The sequence below is a fragment of the Myotis daubentonii genome, chromosome 12, assembly GCF_963259705.1.
Source record: "Myotis daubentonii chromosome 12, mMyoDau2.1, whole genome shotgun sequence".
Classification (NCBI taxonomy): Eukaryota; Metazoa; Chordata; class Mammalia; order Chiroptera; family Vespertilionidae; genus Myotis; species Myotis daubentonii.
In genome coordinates, this window is record NC_081851.1 from 74,010,555 (window position 1) to 74,033,875 (window position 23,321).

The window sequence follows — 23,321 nt, forward strand, 5'->3', positions numbered from 1 at the left end:
ACACAAGAGGGACATATGTGTGCTTAAATGTTTAAGCAGGACAGACAGTGTAAGTATCATTCTACCACACTGTCTGGCCAGAGGGGACATTCTTTGACCTTGTGAAGCAAAAATGATCTTGCTGTGAAAGAAACACCAAACACTAAAGCTAAACTAAAGTCTAACCACCATATCTAGAACAAATTCTCAGCTGGCAAAAATTGTCTCTATATTCGCAGAAAGTTCTCCAAACTCTGTCAGGATGAACAATAATAAATGATTGGGTCCACAAATGGGTTTGTCATTAATTTTGACAGTACCAGAAAATATACAGCCATATATGGGATTGATGTGCTGAGTGATATAGTAATGCTAAAAGATATTTAAAAAGGAAGCAGTAATATTAATATTGCTACACATTAAATATTTGGATGTTTATATGAAAACATGCTCAAAGTCAGAGATGCAAATCAAAACAGCAATGAGGTACCATCTCACACCTGTCAGACTGGCTATCATCAACAAATCAACAAACGACAAGTGCTGGAGAGGATGTGGAGAAAAAGGAACACTTGTGCACTGCTGGTGGGAATGCAGACTGGTGCAGCCACTATGGAAGACAGTATGGAGTTTCCTTAAAAAACTGAAAATGGAACTCCCATTTGACCCTGTGATCCCACTTCTAGGAATATATCCCAAGAAACCAGAAACACCAATCAGAAAGGATATATGCACCCCTATGTTCATAGCAGCACAATTCACCATAGCTAAGATCTGGAAACAGCCTAAGTGCCCATCAGTAGATGAATGGATTAGAAAACTGTGGTACATCTACACGATGGAATACTATGCTGCTCTAAAAAGGAAGGAACTCTTACCATTTGCAACGTCATGGATGGAACTGGAGAGCATTATGCTAAGTGAAATAAGCCAGTCAATAAAGGAAAAATACCACATGATCTCACTCATTCGTGGACAATAGAGACCATTATAAACTTTTGAACAATAATAGATACAGAGGCAGAGCTGCCTCAAACAGATTGTCAAACTGCAGCGGGAAGGCCGGGGAGGGTTGGGGGGCAGGAGGTAGGGGGGTAAGAGATCAACTAAAGGACTTGTATGCATGCATATAAGCTAACCAATGGACATAAGACACTGGGGGATAGGGGAGGCTAGGGGACTGTCTAGGGCGGGGGGATAAAATGGATACATATGTAATACCCTTTGTAATACTTTAAGCAATAAAAAAAATAAAAATTAAAAAAAAATAATAAAAAAAATAAATATTTGGATGTTTAAATATCAATTTCTAAAGACCCAGACAATGATTATGAGCGGATGTACTCAAATATGAATAAATAACATTTAATAGTCATGTATTCACAGTCAGTTTGTTACTATGGAGTCACATGTGATGTCATAAATTTGACATTCTATGCACGCCTAGACTGAGCAACAGAAAATGGCGCTGGGGAGATGAACACCTGCATAACAGCAAAATAATTTCAATAGTTAAAGAAATGAGTCAAACATCTCTGAAACAGAAAAAGAAGGTGAGCGAATTAAACATCCTAGAGTGCTGCCAAAGAGTCAAGGAAAGTTAGATATCCATCCAGCATTGACCTCTGGGGTTTCTCTGTAATTATGAAATTATTTCAGATGAAATTATCAAATTATTTCCCTACTACGTGGAGGGAAAATGGAGGGAAAAGTAAATGATAAGAGGGGAGAAAAAGGAGATTGAAGTATAAAGTATAAGTCAATCCGATAAATCAGCACTAAGGGAGTATATGCTCATGTTTGTTGTAAAAGGTGAAAACACAGTTGCTGACCCTGTATGATTCTCCCACAGAATAGCCCATACTACAATTTTTAAAAAAAATATCTTTATTGACTTCAGAGAGGGAGGGAGAGGGAGAGAGAGAGCTAGAAACGTCAATGCTGAGAATCATTGATTGGCTGCCTCCTGCATGCCCCCTACTGTGGATGGAGCCCGAAACCCAGGCACTGGTGCTTGACTGGAATTGAATCTGGCACCCTTTGGTCGGCAGGCTGACACTCTATCCACTGAGCCAAACCAGCTCGGGCCCATATTACAATTTTTAAATGATAAATGCCTTATGCCTTGAACCTATAAACCAACGAATTTCTACCTTAAAAATGATACAGTTCTTTGAATTGTTTTTACTCATGCTTAGCAGAACAGAGCAAATATATATATAAAGATTTGATTATCAAAGAGATGAATGCTAATTTTAATTTATCCTTTGTCCCCAAGCCCCAGGTTTCTAATGCCCTTGAGATTAAAATTAATAAACATTCTTTGTTTCTATATTAAGAATGAATCTGCCACGAAATACTCAAAAGAGAGTCTAGAAACAGAGAAAAGACGGGAATCTGAAAAATCAATTCGTCTCAGCACTCCGGTGAGCTGACTTTTTTTATAGTTGATAAGAGAATTAAAAAGCAGAAAGCATGATAAAAATATTCGGGGTAAGGGAGTTCTGAGAGACTGAGCTATTGGGGTTTGTTTAAGGGATTATCTAATGTCCCTCATGGAGAGGTTAAGGTAAAGCTAGGAGAAGCTGGTCCCTGCCTTCCCTACAGTACACATCCCCATGTTCCCACAGAAAAATATGGTGTAGAAACCACAGCCGTCTCCTCTGCTCAGCCTATGGGAGGAGACTGGTCTTTGTTCAAATCAGGGAGGGCAGGGGAGTCTGGCCATCGCATTGACTATTTTCTGCACAATCTTTCAGATGAGGCATGCAATCAATCCGCATCACTGGCTGAGATGTTGCCCCATGCGTCCTCATCTGTCGTGTAGACACTGCCTTAGGGCAGCTGAGGGAACAGTCCTTCTTGGCCCCTGCCGCACAATACGTATTTATATTCACATGTGCCTGTTTTGGAAACAGGGCCAGCAGGTCACCATGAGCAGGGTGAGCAGAGATCAAACTACTGATTTTGTAGGGGAGCCACAGTCAGTCTGGGTGAGGGGAAGGAAATGGGACATAGAAACTCTTCCCCTTGCCTCTCCATGGTCTCCTTCAGTGTTGTTCTGCTCAGAGGGAATGCTAGAGTGCTCTATTCCCTCTTACACTGTGGAGCCCCATCACAGCCTTGTTTAGGAACCAGCTGCCCTCATCTTTGTAGTCTGGTCAAAAATGGGGATATGTCTTTTTAGCATCTGTTCATGGGCTTATTCTTAAGGGAAGATGTGGGGAAAGGGAGAAAAAATGGTCAACTCTACGAATGACCATTGAAGGGTGACAGGTGAAAAAAGATGAGATGTCAGATTTGTGTCTTGCTTTTGGATGCTCTTCCAGATATATCTCCACTTTATTGATCCTCAGTGAAGTGAGGACTGGGCCAGATTGAATTAAGGGTCATAGTGGCCAGCGATCTTCTCAATGGGGTTTGCTATGTTTAGCTGGACATGGCTATTCTGTAGGCACAAGCATGGGAGGATTGGGTGGTGGCATATTACAGCCCTGGATCTCTTCTCTCCTCAAAAGGGATCACAAGAAGCATTGCCAAAGACAGAGTCTCGAGGGTACGTCGTGCGAAGCCAGTGGTCTGGAAGTTCACGGAACCCATCCTCCAGAGTCCCATCAGCAGAGGAAGCCAGAAGCAAGACCACCAGTCTTAAGGTAGAGATAGGGATGAAGGATGGAGTGCATGATAGCATAATAGTAACAACAGTAACGATAATACTGATGATGCTGATGGCTAAAAACTGTTGATGTTTTCTATGTGCCAGCCCCTGTTCTATGTACTTCACACTCCCCTGCCCCCCAAAGCCCTATTTTACAGCTGAAAACACACACACACACACACACACACAATAACTTGCCTAAGATTTCATATTAATAATGCTAACAGAGCTAGATTAAAATCCAAGGTCACTATATCTTTAATCATTTACACTGAAATGATTCCACTCTAGGTTTCTCCCTTCCTACCTTTCTTCCTTCCACGAAACTGTTGAGTACTCACAAGTAAGAACAAAGGTTGGAAAGGTCAACAATGAAGATAAATTGTTGAAGAGTCTTAGATTGTGTAGTACTTTGGGCCCTTACGTAAGCCTGGCCACATAAGAAGAAAAAGTTAATTTTGAGATTAAGACCTTGGTTGTAGAGAGAGGGTGGCATAGATCCAGCCACTGGGAAAACTTGTCTTCCCATCAATCCATCTAGCTCTGTGCGGACCGTCTCAATAATCTAACCAAGAAAACGCCTTTCAAACTATGTGAAACCTTCATAAAAACAGAAATAATGTATGGATGCTTAACGATTTATTGCACACCTTAGTAAAGGAGTGCTGTCTCTAGACTGGTTCCTTCCTACTTGGGAAGGGTACTCTCTCCTGATCCGCAGACACACACAGCCCTGCAGGATAAGGGAGACACTGGGCTACCCAGCCTGGCAGCCCTCCAGCGATCACTGCCTTAGTCACGGGGCAAATGTACAAAGAGATGTCTCCAAGGTGCTCTGTAGAGTCTTTGCGGGGGGGGGGGGGGGGGGCATCTGGTCTAGGTGCTCATGGGGTTAACTGGAGCTCACAGATGGAGGCAGTGGCAAGCAAGACCCCTTACTCAGGCTTGCCTGGAAGTCTCTGACTGGGCAGGTATACATACAGAAGTCCAATGAGAGAACTTTGCAAAGGGTGTGCCATCTGCTGAGGGTCAGAAAGAGAGCCTGTGCCCCAGCTACTAAAAAATAAATAAAAAGAGTGATGGGGGAATGGGGTCAATGAAAGCTGACTGTGTCCGTAGCCATTTAACAGAAACGACTAATATCTGGAGCCTTGAAATGGCTAAGCCCCTTGAAGCCCCACTAAAAAGAGCTGGGGTGAACCAGGAGCCAGTGAAAGGCTAGGGAAGGACCAGAGGCCAGGGGACGGCTTCTTGGCTCCTGCTGGATTGGGGGGAAGGGGTCCCAGACGCATGTGGAACTCAGACGCCCATTCTCTTGCTCCAGGGCCCCACAAGCTCCACAACCTCCCGGACTTCCTCCGCTGCCTCCCACAGCCAGCAAGAGTCCCAGCACGAACTGTCCCAGCACGAGCTGCCCGGGCTCCCCTCCCCGCCCACGACGCCCGTGCTGCGCACGTCACCTGTGCCTGTGGACTCCTGCCCCCCCACCCCCCCGGAGCCCGAGCCCCAGCCCCAGCTCCAGCCCCCGTCCCTTCCTCAGCCCCAGTCCCTGCCTCAGTCTCTGCCCCAACCCATGCGCAGCATCAAGATGCATGAGCACCATGACCACTGGGGGCACAGCCTGATTCGGGATCGGGATCGGGATCGGGATCGGGATAGAGATCGGGATCGAGATCGAGATCGAGATCGAGATCGGGATGTCCGGGATTCCCGGGATTCCCGGGACTCGCTGCATCGGGATTGTCCACGCACACCCCCCTTGGAGTGGAAGCCCTATTCTCAGCGCAGGTCCTACAGCTCCCAGGACCGCGACTATATAGTTGACCTGGGCCGGCAGCGGGAGGAGGATAATGAGGACGAGGAGGCCTACTGGTCATCAGTGAGGACACTGTATGAGAAGAACCCTGGCTGCTCACGCCCCCGGCCGGTGAGCAGAGCCTGCAGACCCTGGTACCCTGGGCGCCCCTCTGCGCAGCCCGAGCCCACGCCCCTCCCAGCATCTCTCCTCTCCAAGCTGGAGGGAAGTCCAAGTGCATCCCAAGCCCCCCTCCTGCAGCCTCAGTGGTGGTGGTGATGGGGTGGGGAGTAGGGGGTAGGAGGGGGAGGGGGGAGGGGGGGCCCAGGCCTTAGCTGTTTCCAGCATCCCAGGGCCCCAAGCAAGGGCTCATCTGTTTTCTTCCCCACCCCCCCCCCTCCCCTGCCCTGGGATGAGTCCTATTCCTGACCCCTTCCCGTCTGTGTGACTCCCCCCACACCCCCCACCCCCCCTGCACTGGCACCTCTGTCTGCAGGCCAAACCCAAGCACGCCCTCACCATCGCTGTGTCATCCCGGGCTCTGTTCAACATGGTGGACGGCAGGAAAGTCTACGAGGAGGAGGGTCTGGAAAAGTACATGGAGTACCAGCTCTGCAACGAGAACGTCATCCTGACCCCCGGGCCCGCCTTCCGCTTCGTCAAGGTACCGGGAGGACCCAGGCCGGCCTGGGGATCGCCCCCAGGTTCCCTCACAATCCCTAACCCACCTTTGTTGTTCTTGCCCTTGGAGTTGACCCCAGTCCGGTTTCTGCGTTCACAGAGGCCCCCAGACCATTGAGGGAGGCTCGGCCCCAGAACAGATGCTGCGCTTTCCTAAGTAGAGTCCCAATCAGGAGACCTGTTTCCTCCTCTCCTCGGAAGGAGCGGTAGCCAGAAAAAATGATGAATTTACAATTCCAAGCACTAGTAGAATAAAACGCCTCCTTAAAATGAGATGAAATTCACTCTTGCTGCTTTTGCCCCAAACCTAGCATATTTTTAAAAAAGCAAGATGTTCTTGGCACTTAGGGGCATGATTTTAATGAAGTAAAGTTATCTACATTTATACAGAAATGTATAGCACTTAACTGTGATCCCTATATAACTTCAACAAATATTACACAGTAGCATCATAACCAGGCAGAAACAAGCTGTAAGTAGAAAGTATGTATGGGGCATGGGAGGAAACCACACACCTATTCTGAAGACTCCTGCTTAAAAAGAGAGAAAGTGGTCTTTGGCAACACATACACTACAATTGGAACAATACAGACCATTAACATGGCCCCTGTGTAAGGTTAACTATGCAAATTCATGAAGTATTCTATATTTTTCACAATAAAAGAATAATCATCAACCCAAGTGCCCATAAATAGTCAATTAGGTAAAGTAGATGTGGTACATATATACCATGGAATTTTACTTGGCTATAAAAAAAAAATGAAATCTTACCATTTGCAACAACATGGATGGACTATAAAGTATCATGCTAAGTGAAATAAGTCAGACAGAAAAAGACAAATGCTATGATTTCACTTTCTAAAGAAAAAATAAATGAATAAAACAAAAAAGAAACAGACACATAGATAAAGAGAACAAATTAAGGGTTGCTAGAGGGGACGGGCATGGGGGGGGCTGGGTAAAAGAGGGATTAAGAAGTATGAATTGGTAATTATAGAATATTCATGGAGATGAAAGTACAGCATAGGGAATGTAGTCGTTAATATTGTAATACATATGTCTGGTGCCGAGAAGGTACTAGAATTATGGGGGGGAGGGGGGGATCACTTCTGAAATTATATAATTGTCTGACCACTGTGCTGGTATAAAATGATACTGAATGTGAATGATAATTGAAAAGTAATAAAATAATGATTAGATGATCAAGAAAGGCAGCCTTTACAAAACAAAAATAAAGTTATAAAAGGGCTAGCCTAATCCTTCTCTTTGCCTACCCCACAGAGATAATGCTAGTAGACCAAATGTAACAATTTCAACAAATACCTATAGGTTCCCTAATCATTAACTGAAGTCCTATGTGTGAGAGGCATGAAGTACAGAAATGAATGACATCACCTCACCTACAAGGAGCCCCAACTCTCAGTGAAGTGTCTTCAAAGCTTGATTTTGACATTGATAAGATCCCTTCTCTCCAGACTCCCACTGCCCACCTTGCCTGGCCCTCTTATACACACACGCTCATGTTTGTAACCTACAGGCCCTGCAGCATGTCAATGCTAGACTCCGTGATCTGTATCCTGAAGAACACGAATTATTTGATATTGTACTGATGACTAATAACCATGCCCAAGTGGGAGTGCGGCTTATAAACAGCGTCAATCACTATGGTAAGTAAAATAAATACCATGTGGAAGCACGGCTCGCCGCTCTGGAAGAGGGAGGCCATGTGATTTTGCTAACTGTGGCCTAACTAATGCAGTGTCTTTGATACTGACACCCCCTTCTGCGTGAGGAATGTTTATTTGCCTATGTCAGAACAAGAGAGGCCATGTTCATTTTTAACTTCAGCACAGAGTTGGGCCCAAAGCTCTGGACTTAACTTGTCAAGTGTGAATTTCAAAGTCTTAATCCCAGGTCCTGCGATGCATTTCTGTTTTATGTTCTTCACTTCTGAACCTGACTTCAAGGAGCCGTCATCCCAGAGGCTTTCACTGTGTGATCAAACTTCTTGCTCACCGCAGATACATGTGAAAGGTTTAAAGGTTCTCACCTTGCCTTTCCACTCTTAAACTCTGATTTTCCCTGGCTGTTCTCCCCACACATCAAACGTCTCTTCAGAGTATTTCCATCAGTGTGCTGGGGACTTTAAGGGAAAAGTCCCCTTCTTCCTGTTGTGGAATTACCTGACTTCTTATTTGGGGACTTTAGCCTATTTTCTAAATGACATCAGTTTTATGGGGATGTCAAGCCAAAATAAGGTATAAATTTGGCATATTTAAATGCTTGGTTAAAATTGGGCATATGTATAAATAATCAAGATATATTACAAGTTATAAATTGTATTAACCTAACTACATACTTTAAAAAATGTTTGCCTTTCAAAAATGCAGCTTTCATCATGTTAGGACATGAAAATAACGTATGTAAAAGGTTTAACATAGAGGACTGGCATAGATTAGTTACTCAATAAAGTGCAGCTATTAGGTGACTTAGTAGGTGAGTTATGTCTTTCTATCCCTCATCACACTGAGCCCACAAAAGTAGTAGCATAAAAAAGCATCATTATTCACTGATTAAATCTGCAAATTAACTGATTGAGCCCAATCTTCTCATGCAGCCTTGTTCATGGAATAACAACCTGTCACCTGGAAAAAGAGTTAGTCACTTGCCTTCTACGGGTGCTGAACACATTGTTTGCGGGTAGTTTTTATCGCGCGCTAACAGGTGGCGCGGGACATTTTTGCTAATTTTTTGCGCAAATGGCAACGTTCAGTAAAATTACCGTAACTTTAGTTTATGCATTTATATTTTACCCGCATTCTACCGCTAGTCTATAAAAAAAGTATTAATACGTGTCCCGCACTCTACTACACGGGTAGAACATATAAATACGTAAAATGTATAAATACGTTTCCCGCATACAATATGTGAAGGCAATTTGTATACCTCTCTGCTATGGTCTTTGTTATTTTATAATTATCTGTTTACAAGCCTGGCTCCTCAGTGAACTGTCTCTTTGAAATAAGGAACAATGTTCTAGGCATTTCTAAAGCCCCAGTGCCACCACATAATTTCTGTTCATTAAATCAATATAATTAAGGATTTGGAGGGTACAGTTTTGTGTCATGTTTGCCCAGTGCTGGCTTACGTGGAAAAGTGAGAGCATTTTGTTAATTCCACAACAAACACTTGCACTCAACGGTTGAAGGACTCTATCTATTCTTTAGGTCCATATAGGTGTTGTACTCAAAATACTGCTTTTTGTTATATGCAGCTGCCCAGTGTATCACCTATCTACAAACACTCTGAGTGGGTAAATATCTCCTACGCATGTTACACTTTACTTAATTATTCACACATTATTTAACCATGTTTTGCTTTTTTAAATAATCCTGCACCAAAACATTTCTACATAAATCTTTATCGGAGTTTCAGATTATTCCCTTAAAATAAAGTCCCCCAAAATGCAATCTTAGGTCAAAATGTATAAACCTATTAGAAGTGCTTGATATATTTTGTCAAATTACTTTTTAGATAGCTCGTACCAATGTATACCCTCATCCATAGTGAACTTGGATGCTTATTTTACAAACCTCTCACCAACATCTAGTCCTTTTTTTAATTGTTGTTGATTTAAAAGACATTTGGTGGTATATTAGTGTTTAGTCTGTTATTAATTCCATTTAAACTTCCAAGTCAGGAAATAGAGACAATTTCAAACCTTTTGTTGATGTTTTTTAAAAAAATGTTCAATTCCTAGCACAACTTTTTATTACTATTGTATTGTTACTGAAGAAAGGTAGGAACAGTACTTAAAACAGAATCACACTTTAACTGGCCCTTACAACAAGTTAGGAGGCTGCAGTTGAAAGACAAGAGTCAACAGGAACCAGTGGGTTTAGACAAGCTTTTAGGTTTTGGTGTCCTTTTCTGTAATGAAGGTAATAATGCCTGCCAGTTATTGTGAGACTAAATTGGCAAGGTCAATGTGGATGGACTTCATAAACTTTTATGCATCAAACACATCAACTATTATATAAAACTAGTGGTCCGGTGCACAAAATTTGTGCACATTAAAAGGGAATTAATTAGAAGAAATATTTTAATATTGCTATTTGCTCTTTCTTTATAATAGAAATGTCAGAGGTGAAAGGAAATTAGTAAAATGTAAATGAAAATCTTCCTCCTGTCAGAGTCTGGGGCGTGCCGTGGGACCCAGAGTCAAGTCCATGCCTCGAAATCACATGAGACCCAGACCTGGCTGGCCCCACCCCCATTGGATGAGATCCAGACCAGGCCAGCCCCACCCTCCTCAAGCCCTGTTGGGCAAGGGGCACAGCCTCAGGTCCCCCGTCAAGCCCCGCTGGATGGAGGTTGCAGCCTTAGGTCCCCCGGCACACCCTCAGGTCCCCCAGCCCGGTGCCAGGGTGGGGGGGCACAGCCCAAAATCCCCCGTTAAGCCCCACTGGGCAGGGGGGTACAGCCTCACGTCCCCCACCCCAGCCTGGCGCCACACAGTCTCAGGTCCCTGCTGATCGCTCATTATGGCTAGTTATGTGAACCCTGCCTCCGCTGTGGGTGCAGCCACCTAGTGTTATGGGAACCCTGCCTCTGCTGTGGGTGCAGCCATCTTGTGATGGAGTGAGGGAGTGAGGGTCAATTTGCATATTACATCTTTATTATATAGGATGCTGGTGCTAAGAAGGTAATTTTCATTTTCCCATATTGGTACTCAGAAGGAAATTCTAAAACCTCAGTGGGCACTCACTTATTCCTAAGGTAACTCTCACTTGCATTTACAGTAGCTATATTGTCTTTAGACTCTGACATAAGAAAATCTTTCTCGCCCGATAACAGGCTTACTAATTGACCGCTTCTGTCTGACCGGTGGAAAAAGCCCTGTTGGCTATTTGAAGGCATATCTTACCAACTTCTATCTTTCTGCGGACTGTGAAAAAGTACAAGAAGCACTGCAAGAAGGTATAGGCTTGGTTTTATCCCGGCAGTTAATAGAGAGGTTTGTGCTAGTGCTTACTTCCATTGAGCTTCCCATACGACTATGCGGTTTATGCCCTTGTTGGACATAAGATGTTTCTGCAAGTGGCAGCCCTTACGTTCGTCTTTTAGAGCTTTGACCTTCCTGGAGGTGGACATCCTCCGTGATCATCTTACATCCATTTTACACTTTTCCATCCCTGATAAAAATGCAGTGCATGGACAACTGTTTCGAGATGTGTGGTTCTGAAGAGGAGTTGAGTCATCAGGGAATAATAGCTAGAGAGGACATGCAAGGTCTGGGAGGGCTTATAATTTTTTTAATGGTAGAAACTAAATCTCATGGCCCTGAGAGTAGTATTAATCCGTCCCCATGGTCTTCCAGGGATCGCCTCTGCAACAATGTTTGACGGAGGAAAAGACACGTCTTACTGTGACTCACAGCTCCGTGTGGCTTTTGATGGAGACTCCATCCTCTTCTCTGATGAGCTGGAATATCCTACCAAGGACGGGCTGGAGAAATTCTTTCAACATGAAACACAATGTGAGACTAAGCCTATTGTTCAGGTGGGTTCAAGGAGCTCTAATTAACTTTGATCCCCCTATTTTCCAATAGATAGCATTATTTGTTCATTGTGATGGCTTTCAGATTACTTTAGGCAGCCACTCCTCAGTTCTGATCCTTTGCCATTTTCTCCCTTTCTCTTGTTAACTCCTATTTTGACTTTTTTTTAACAAAACATTCTTTTATCTAGCCTTTTGGAAATGTTTCTATGATCTTATGATAATGACTTCAGCCTCCAAATTATGAGTAACAGAGGCATTGTGGCTTACCAATAAGCCATTTCTACATAACAGGTTCTCAAAATAGTAAGGTCATTTCCAGTAGGTCAGTAAACATTTGTTGAACCTCTCTCTCCGTAACCTCAAACTCGATAAAGGCATTGCTTAATTGAGAAAATCTGCAAAACTGACAGCTTGAGTTGGATCAAAGAATGAGCCTCAAATAAGTGCGAACTATGAAAACCTAATCAATCTGAAACTGAACATGAACTTTTTTTGGAACCTATCCATAAACTGAAGTGAAAGTGTTAAAGCCACAGTCTGAAATGAACCAACCTTCTGAACCAAAGGAAATTTGAAGAACTAAAATATTCTCCAAACTGAACTAATGGATCATTCAGTTTTAATCTATGAATCTTACCAAAAAATTTAATTGGCCTCTTTTTCTCAGCTCTTCTTGAAGTGAAGATACAGTTTATTATATTTTATTACATTTATAAAACTGTGAAGAGACAAACTGAAAGCTGAAAAGTTTTACTAACTAACCTTACGTTACAGCAAGTGATATTTAAACTGTGTGTGTGTGTGTGTTTAACTTTATAGGCCCTTCCTAAATAGCCACTTTGGAAGACTTGTTCTCATGCTATGAAGTTGTTCAGTGTTAAAAAAGTTTACTGTTGCAAGGAAAATCATTTGTGATATTTTATATATATCTGCTTTGCTAAAATTCACAGCCCATTTTATATTATCCATTAACTATTATTGAAATGTGGAAGAGCTCCAAAAAAAAGCACACACACACACACACACACTTTAAAAAAAAAAAAAGAATTACTACAAGATGATCTAAAAATACCATTTTCTCATCCCAGGTAAAGAAAATTTTTTAGATTTTGTATTTATCAGATACATTTTGCATGTTTTAAACCATTTTTCCCATTAAACAATTGAAATTGAGAAAACCAACAAATTTCTATTACTCATACAGGCTTTCACTATGCAGTAGAAAAAAAAATACTATTTTTTTGCATAGAAAGGGTAGCTTTTCTATAAAGACCAGACTTTGCCCGATGTGTTCCACTGATGAGAATGTTATGAGAGCCGATTCCTACCAAAGGCTTTCTAGTATGTTGGTCGTGGGGTTTGGCCATGGCAGTGTCCCAGTTGTCTCAAGTGAAAGAAATCTGAGCGTCCCTGGCAAACGACACAGTTGGGAAGGATTAATCTGGCCACGTTCAGTGTATCATATAAGCCTCCAATGTGGTATCATGACTAGTAATGAATGTCTCCTGATTTGATCTCTACATTGTCTCACCATTCTGACAATCACACCCAGGTGTGTGTGTGTGTGTGTGTGTGTTTTAATCAGTTTTTCAAGTATAATTTACATACAATAGAATTCATCATTTTTAGTGGGTGGTTTAAGAGATTTGACAAACTCATGTAGTATTGAAACCACAATCAAAATACAAAACATACAAAATTCCCCGTGCTTCTCTGTAGTCATCCTTAAGTCTCTTATCTCCAACCACTAATCTTATTTCTGTCCCCATAATTTTGCCTTTTCCAGATGTCATATAAATGGAACCATACAGAATATAATCTTTTGAATCTGACTTATTCAGCATAATGCATTTTAGATTCATCCCTGTCATTCCATGTATCAGTAACTTGTTGCTTTTTACTGCTAAGAAGTATTCTACTCTATGGATATGCCACATTATGTTTATCCATTAACCTGTAGGAAGATATGTAGGCTGTTTTCAGTTTATTTATAAATACAACCACCTTAAGCATTTACATACAGGGTTCTGTGTAAACATTAAATCTCATTTCTCTTGAGTAAATACCTAGGAGTAGGATTACTAGGTCACAGGATAAGTATATGTTAAACTTCAGATGATCTATTTTGAATAAATTTATATGTTTGTGCAAAATATTGGTTAAGGTTCATTTTCACTGCTTATAGGTATCCTAAGTGCTCCAACACTGGCTTTCTGTTCCTTTAATATAGGTATCTATCTTTTACTAATATTGTACTGTCTTGATTATCATAGTTGTATAGTAAGTCTTGAGATCTGGTGGTATGAGTCCTCCAAATACATTATTTTCCAAATATCTTTTGGACATTCTGATATCTTTACATTTGTATGCAGATCTAAGAATTAGCTTGTCGTTTTGTGTGTGTGTGTATGTGTGTGATTGTGTTGAATTTATATCTTAATCTTGGGAAAATAGTTATCTTAACTGCCGGGAGCCGGTCCATCCTTGCTGTTTCAAGGGACCTGGCATATATGGCATACTTTTCTTAATATGTTTGCTCACCTTCTTGGCGCTGTGTTTTAACCAAAGTCACCTCTCCGAGAAAGGTTGAATCCCCAGGTAGGGATTTTCCCCTGAAGTTAGGGAGGGAATAAAATCCCTCAACTAAGTGCCAGGCGGGTAATTAATCCCTTTAACTACGAACAATCATGCTTAAACTACATAATCTTTTCTCCCTGGAATGGAGATAAGAAACGCCCTAACCTTTGTAATAGAGATTGATAGGATTGAATCAACTGGTATAAATACAGTTGTAACAAGACAGAAAGACTCAGAACTCAGGAGACAGAATTCAGAAGACAGAACCTACACGGAGCCTAGAGACAGAAGAACTTCGCTGGCGAGAGCATGCCAGAGGATCCTGGACCGGGACTGGCCTCGGAGCCTAGAGACAGAGCCTAGCGGGAGAACATGGCAAGGGATCCTGGACTGAACCTGACTACAGAGATTGGCAGGAGAACCTGACTGGAACCTGGACACTGAACCTGACTGGAGAGCCTGGACAGAACCTGGCTGGAGAACCTAGCGAGGGAACATGGCTACAGAACCTCGCTGGAGATCCGAAACAGAACCTCTCTGGAGATCCGGGCTGGAGATCCTGGCTAGGCTGCTGATCAACTGAACGCTGTCTCCGTGACATTCCTTCTTCGCCGACTCCGTCCACACCTTTGGGGAACCCCTGGACCCGCTGGGGTTGGACCCCGGCATATGGCGCCCGAACAGGGACCCCTAGGTAAGCGCCCTGAACTCGGGATGGATCGGACTCCACCGTAGGAAGAGGGTGGATAGTCTTCGCCAACTCCGTCCACACCTTTGGGAACCCCTGGAACAGGATTCCCCTAGGTAAGCCCCCCTCCCCCATTGAGAACCCCCACACTCGGGACGGATCAGACTCCACCGTAGGAAGAGGGTGGATAGTCTTCGCCGACTCCGTCCACACCTTTGGGAACCCCTGGAACAGGATTCCCTTAGGTAAGCCCCCCCCATTGAGAACCCCACACTCGGGACGGATAGGACTCCACCAGGGTGCTACAGACCCCCCTATAGAGGATAAGTAGGGTAAGAAGGTGGATAGTACAGAACTTAGATTGAGAAGATGTGCCATACTGAGTCCAAAGAAAGAAGACTCTGTATTGATCTTTAGATTAAGAAGATGTGCCATACTGAGTCTAAAGAAAAAAGACTCCGTATTGATCTTTTAACATATATGCTTATTAGCAGAGGAATTAAGGTTACTCCCAGTCAGACAGAACATTTTATACAAGAAATGCGTCCATGCTTTTCTGAGGAAGGAAAGGTGCCGGAAAGGTAAATGTAGAGGCATGGGAGAAGGTAGGCCCAAGGAGCCTTATCCTTAACCTCACTGCAGCCTTTCCACCCCGGGAAAGTGCAGGATTGGCAAGCTCTCCCTGGGGTGATAGATCAGGACTCAGGTAATAGCAGAAAGCGCCAATCCTACTCTTAAAATGGATACAAGAGAGCGTTTCAGGTTTTTCTTTTTAATGCCTGCTTTTAAAAAATAAAAAAGGGGGAATTTGCCGGGAGCCGGTCCATCCTTGCTGTTTCAAGGGACCTGGCATATATGGCATACTTTTCTTAATATGTTTGCTCACCTTCTTGGCGCTGTGTTTTAACCAAAGTCACCTCTCCGAGAAAGGTTGAATCCCCAGGTAGGGATTTTCCCCTGAAGTTAGGGAGGGAATAAAACCCCTCAACTAAGTGCCAGGCGGGTAATTAATCCCTTTAACTACGAACAATCATGCTTAAACTACATAATCTTTTCTCCCTGGAATGGAGATAAGAAACGCCCTAACCTTTGTAATAGAGATTGATAGGATTGAATCAACTGGTATAAATACAGTTGTAACAAGACAGAAAGACTCAGAACTCAGGAGACAGAATTCAGAAGACAGAACCTACACGGAGCCTAGAGACAGAAGAACTTCGCTGGCGAGAGCATGCCAGAGGATCCTGGACCGGGACTGGCCTCGGAGCCTAGAGACAGAGCCTAGCGGGAGAACATGGCAAGGGATCCTGGACTGAACCTGACTACAGAGATTGGCAGGAGAACCTGACTGGAACCTGGACACTGAACCTGACTGGAGAGCCTGGACAGAACCTGGCTGGAGAACCTAGCGAGGGAACATGGCTACAGAACCTCGCTGGAGATCCGAAACAGAACCTCTCTGGAGATCCGGGCTGGAGATCCTGGCTAGGCTGCTGATCAACTGAACGCTGTCTCCGTGACATTCCTTCTTCGCCGACTCCGTCCACACCTTTGGGGAACCCCTGGACCCGCTGGGGTTGGACCCCGGCACTTAACAACATCAAGTCTTTCTGCAGCCCATTGACATGGTATATCTCTCCGTGTATTTAGGCCATTTTTTATTTCTTTCATCAGTGTTTTGTAGGTTTCAGCACACAAATATTACACGTTTTGTTAGATGAGAGGGAAGAGACATTCTCTGTTGTCCTAGTTCATCAAATCTAAGGCAGTGCCTATATCTTCCTAGGTCTTAGGAGTAAAGTTATTTCATTGATCTTGCCTCTCCCCCAGTGATGAGGCATTTATATGGTGTCCTGTGTGTGGTTTTGCTATTTTATGAATTACCTGACTATTATATAATTGTCCCCATGTGATTTTTGCTGTGGCCTAACTAATGCAGTGTCTTTGATACTGACACCCCCTTCTCCATGAGGAATGTTTATTTGCCTATGTCAGAACAAGAGAGGCCATGTTCATTTTTAACTTCAGCACAGAGTTGGCACCTTATTTAAAATTGCCCTTGGAGTTCACCAAACACTAATTTGAAAGCATATGTGCACCCCTAAGTTCATTGCAGAGTTATTTTCAATAGCCAAGATATAGAAGCAATGCAAGTGTCCATCAATAGATAAGTGTATAAAAAAGCTGTGGTACATATATACAATAGAATATTACTTGGCCATAAAAAATGAGTCTTATCATTTGCACCAAAATATTATACTAAATTAAACTGTGGCTCGCGAGCCGCAGTTTGCTGACCACTGGTCTAGGTAAAAAAGGTGAAAAGCGTTAAGAAGTACAAATTGATAGTAACAAAATCGTCACAGAGATTTAAAGTACAACATAGGGAATGTAGTTGATAATATTGTAATAACTTTGTATAGGGCCAGGTGGGTACTGGAAATATTGGCGTAAACACCTTGTAAAATATTTGATTTTTACTATTTTGTCTATTTTATCGAGAATAATATGACCCCAGCACTCAATATGAAAGTTCATATTGACCCTGCCAATAGTCACTATACCATTTTTGCTGCAGTTGCTCCCTCAACACCTGCAAAACAACAACAACAAAAAACTCTTACTTTTTATTCAACTATGTGTGTGCCTTCCACCTTTAGGATGTAAAATTTTCATTTTTTTCCTGATATATATATATATATATATATATATATATATATATATATATATATATATATATATATAGCTTCATAGATAACAAAGCTAAATAAATGATCACGTTGATAAGCCAAGTTTGCAGAAAACAGTTTGTCTCCATGACAACAGAAAAGAAGGGAGCTTTTAATTTGTGAAAACAAGTCAGTCCTAAAATACTATCATTATCTTTGACCTTCCCCTGAAACCACTAATTGTTCCCTGGTAAACCAATCAGTGATGAGTAGTAAAAAGAAAACCAGGACAGAACATATGCAAAGATACTATAAGAAAAAGGCAGCTCTAGCCGCTTTGGCTCAGTGGATAGAGAGTCAGCCTGTGGACCTAAGGGTCCTGGGTTCAATTCTGGTCAAGGACCTCGGTTTCAGGCTCCTCCCCAGCCTGGGCCCTGGTCAGGCACTGGCAGGAAGCAACCAATGGATATGTTTCTCTCACATGGGTATTTCTCTCTGTCTTTTCCTCTCTTCCATTCTCTCTAAAAATTAATGGAAAAATATCCTTGGATGAGGATTAAAAAAAAAAAAAAAGGCAGACAAAGAAGAGAAAAATCTAATAACAGATGAAGAACTCTCACTAGAAATACTTGCCAAAGTATAGGTGAAAGTTGTGACTAAACACTACGACTTTTAAAAGCTTAATACAGCAGTGTCATAAATTGTAAATGCAAGAATAGAGAAGAGCCCAGCAGGCGTGGCTCAGGAGTTGAGTGAAGATCTATGAACCAGGAGATCAGGGTTTGATTCCCGGTCAGGCCACATGCCTGGGTTGTGGGCTCGATCCCCAGTGTGGGGGGTGAAGGAGCCAGCAGATCAATGATTCTCATCATTGATGTTTCTCTCTCTCTCTCTCTCTCCCTTTCTCTCTGAAAAATCAATAAAATATACTTTAAAAATATATTTTAAAGAATAGAGAAGAGATGATAAAATGTTAAATAATAACACTCTGGAAAGGAGGAGAACTGAAAAATAAGAATTTAGAAAGGAAAAAGCAGAAATAGATCACAGGTAAAGAAAATTCAAAATATGCATAATTGGAATCCTTAAAGAAAAACACTGAAATTATGTTCTTGGGGAGAAGATGAGGATTGTGTGTAGCAAATATAAACATGCATATTTATATAAAAATATAAATGAAGCCCTAGCCAGTTTGGCTCACTGGATAGAGGTCGGCCTGGCGACTGAAGGGTCCCAGGTTCGATTCCGGTCAAGGGCATGTACCTTGGTTGCAGGCACATCCCCAGTAAGGGGTGTGCAGGAGGCAGCTGATCTATGCTTCTCTCTCATCGATGTTTCTAACTCTCTATCCCTCTCATTTCCTCTCTGTAAAAAATCAACAAAATATATATTTAAAAATATAAATGAAGAAAAGATCCTGAATTACCAGAAGATTTTCATTCATATCTTAAACTATTAAAAGATTAAAGGCCACATTATGTAACAGGGAAATAGACCAGAATGATCATGAGACATGTCATTGTAAAATTATTTGACTTCAAAGATGAAAGAATAATTCTTTGGGCAACCTGCACATGCAAGTTGAGGGGGAAAAAATCAATTTTTTCTCAGTCTTGTCCATAGCAGCACTCAATAGTAAGACATTTGTGCTCTACTACTGGTGGAAATGCTGACTGGTGTAGCCACTGTGGAAAACAGTATGGAGGTTCCTCATAAAAGTAAAAATGGAACTGCGTTATGGTCCAGAAATTCCACTGCTGGTTTCATATCTCAAGAAACCAAAAAACACTAATTTGAAAGAATATGTGCACCCCGAAGTTCATTGCATTATTTATTCATTATTTTCAATAGCCAAGATATGGAAGCAATGCAATTGCCCATCAATAGATAAGTGTATAAAAAAAAACTGTGGTACATATATACAATAGAATATTACTTGGCCATAAAAAAGGAAGTCTTATAATTTGCAATAAAGGGTAGATGGACCTAAAGGGTATTATACTAAATGAGATAAGTCAGTCAGATAAAGTAAAATACCATATGATTTCACTTACCGGTGGAATCTAAAGAACAAAATAAATGAATAGGGCAAAACTGAAATAGATTCATAGATACAACAAACAAACTGGTGGTTGCCGGAGGGGAAGGGGCTCCGGGGTCTAGGTGAAATAGGTGAAAGCATTAAGAAGTACAAATTGGTAGTAACAAAATTGTCACAGAGATGCAAAGTACAACATAGGAAATATAGTTGATAATATTGTAATAACTTTGTATAGGGCCAGGGGGTACTGGAACTATTGGAGTAAACACTTTGTCAAATATATGATAGCCTAACCACTATGCTGTACACCTGAAGCTAATACAAAATAATATTGTTAACTATAAATAAAAATAACATTTAAAATATATTTAAAGAAAAGACAGTGGAGCACTACTTATAAGATCATATGGAAAGAACATATAAATCACATATTCTATATCCAGCCAAAAGTTCATTCACATAAAAAGGAAATAGGTCAACAGTTGAGAATATACAATATTCTCAAGGATTTTATTCCCATAAGATTTCTTGACAAAACAAGTATTAGAGAACATATTTTGGTTACTCTGTAGACTACTAGAAACACAAAGGGTATGCCTGGAATATATTTAATCAGAGAACCAAACTAAAATAATCATAGGGATTAGGGAGTAGAAAAGAAAGTGCATACTACATGCCCTTATATAGAAATTATATAACTAATGAAAGCTGGAAAAACACAGAGGAAAGGTCTAAGGAAGACTAAATATGCTGATATCTTCGGCTACAATAGCTGATCAAATCATCAAATGTAAAGCTGATAAATAGAAATCTGAGAATCCTTAATAATGCTGATGTAAACAATTAAAATTGGATGGCTGAAGAAGAAATAGAGATAAAAGAGATAAAAAGTACCCTAATTTCATTATTTCTCATTGTAAGAAATAACAGATCCTGGATTTTAAAAAAATAAAGAATCCTTAATGATGCAAGTGTAAATAAGTAAAATTGGATGGGTGAAGAAGAAATAGAGAATAACTAAGAGGTAAAGAAGTAGCCTAATTTCACTATTTCTCATTGTAAAAAAATAATAAATCCTGGATTTTTTAAAAATAGAATACTGTGAGTACTATAAAAATTTATAATTATAAAGATAACCAGTAGAAGAAAATAATATAAACCTTCCTAAATCTTAGAACACATACATACTTACACACACACCCCAAAAAAGACACTTGTTAGTGAACAATCCTTTAAAATCTTTAAGCATGAAAAATACAATAAAGGTCATAAGACAGAACCATTACCATGTAGTACCTACAAATATAAATGTCCTAAAAGTCAACTTTTGTTTTAAAAATCAAGACTTTCAAATTGGATCAAATAGCAAAATCCAATTCTATGCTCCCTAGTACTACAGCTAAAACTAAGTGTTTGGAAAGACTGAAGATAAAAGTGTAAGACAAGGTTGTATTCAAGCCAACAAGGTATGAAACAAAACAAAACAAATTATACCTTATAAGATTAAAATGTGAAATTCACAAAAAAGCACATTAAAATAGTGCTTTGGTAATTAACTGAGCTTTATTTAGAATAGCCCACTTTGCCATCAATAGTTTATGTCTGTTGCCTTGGTTTAACTTTTCAATAGAAATTTCTTTCACTCTTAAAATATCTCTATTTAGACAATAAATTATACGATCATCCTACATTTATTCAAGGAATACAAGGATGGTTCCTTATAAGAAAATATAGTCACATGAATGCAAGGAATTTCAACATTGTGCCATGGGCATCATGATACTGCATATATCCTTTCATAAGCTCTTATAAGCCTCTGCTTTCTCAGCATTCGCTTCCTTGACTTCACTCGATCACAGCTCTGATGTATGTTCCTTTTGCAGGGTGCCCTGAAATGCTTTCTGGAAGAATTAGGCAGACTGCAGAAGAAGTTTTATGCCAAAGACCAACGGTTATGTTGCCCTATCAGGACCTACCTGGTTACAGCCAGGAGTGCAGCCAGTTCAGGTGCCCGAGTGCTGAAAACGCTTCGCCGCTGGGGGCTAGAGATAGATGAAGCCCTATTCCTTGCTGGAGCCTCCAAAGGTCCCATCTTGGTGAAAATACGGCCCCACATCTTCTTTGATGACAGCATGTTCCATATTGAAGGGGCACAGAAATTTGGCACCAACACAGCTCATGTACCTTATAGCATTACTCAAAAATGAACAATTAGAGATGGGGAGGAGAAATAAAGCAGTGAGTCTGGTATTACAGAAGCCACTTCTTGTGGATCTCTAGGGTATTTAGTTAGGTATTTCAGAAGATTGGACCTCAGTACTTAAGTACATTTGGAAAGGTTCTCTCTTGATTTTTTTGGAAAACATTGTGAACCTTCAAGTTGCCTTCAAGCTACGTCTCTTTGAGATGTCAATGCTGTTGAATACCATTGCACCTGCCTTTGTATGTAAATCATGATGATGACGCTTTAGGATAAGTTTAGAACTTGAATGCTTGAATGCTTAAAAGGCTATGTCAGAAACCTAACTGGTCTTACAACGCATTGCTCATTTTTGGATGTTGGTAAATAGAATAAATTGTTACAAATCATCATTATAGAATGGTGGTCTTCAAAGGGGGGAAGAGTAGGATTACATACACTTTTGAAAGTTAGAGCTTTTTAGTCCTTTACCTCTATGAACAGCCTTTGAATCAATGCAAAATGAAAATATCCCTCCACAGGAGTCATTCAGAAATAAATCAGCTGGTTATTCATACAGGGCTTTTTCCATCTAAGTCTAGCTCCAAACAGAACCTCCTAGAAAGGTTTTTTGAAGCTTGTTTGGTGGGTTTATTGCCTGTGAACAACATTTCTGCAGTCTCTGGCTTTGGCCCTATTAAGCCTTGGCCATGGCTTCAAATATGGCATGAAGCGTAGTGTCCTGGACTTTCATTGTTATCATTGTTCTGTTTTCAAAAACATGATTAACCATAATCTACTACATGATAAGGCATGGTAAGCTGGATATTTTCATGTTACCTCATTTTCTCATCTAATCAAACGTGTGTGATATCATATTGTTACCCTTCTTTTCAATCAGTGTAGAACCTAAGATGCAAAAACAGATTAAGTAGCTTGTCCAAGAACAGCAGCTAATAAATAGCAGGACTAAGAATCAAATTCAGGTCTTATTTACTTCAAATGCTATATATATATATATTTTTTTCCTGTGATATACAACCTTCCAAACTGAGTTGTTCTTACTGATTCCATGGCCCATCCTGAACAGATTAGTCATTCCACTGAATTCTATGATTAAGCTACTCAGCAGTTACATAGCAGGTCTCTCTCCTCTTTTCCCCACTCCCTCTCATGTTCCTTCTACTCCTACCTCCATCTTACCCCACTCACATATGCAATTTCCACCCTGCCTCTAGTTAAAGAAGATGCTGCTGGCCTACATCTTTTGATCTGCTTCCTAATTTGATGTAAGCCAGTCCAAAATATACCAGTCATGACACTTAATGAGTACCTAGTGTTTTCTATGCATTCCCCAATGTGAAATCCACAAGAGAACGCAGACAATAATCCCATCCTCGAGGAAATTTAAAACCTTAACAGTACCATAGAGGAAGTCCAATGTGCAAACTCAAATAGCCAACACTAGAGGGCTGTTTGTTCTCAGTGCCAA

General features: G+C 41.2%; 1 protein-coding gene and 1 non-coding gene across 2 annotated transcripts; both read left to right on the plus strand.

The window, feature by feature from the left end:
- Positions 1–1,499: 1,499 nt before the first annotated feature.
- Positions 1,500–21,857, plus strand: NT5C1B (5'-nucleotidase, cytosolic IB). The gene is made up of 10 exons (XM_059660487.1): positions 1,500–1,532; positions 2,319–2,405; positions 2,739–2,921; positions 3,498–3,632; positions 4,962–5,564; positions 5,929–6,096; positions 7,651–7,780; positions 10,971–11,093; positions 11,494–11,675; positions 21,534–21,857. The coding sequence occupies exons 1-10, from the start codon at positions 1,500–1,502 to the stop codon at positions 21,855–21,857; spliced, it is 1,968 nt and encodes a 655-aa protein (XP_059516470.1).
- On the plus strand, positions 6,663–6,766 carry LOC132213994 (U6 spliceosomal RNA). Its single transcript, XR_009448105.1, has one exon. It is a non-coding gene; the product is annotated as a U6 spliceosomal RNA (small nuclear RNA).
- Positions 21,858–23,321: the final 1,464 nt, after the last annotated feature.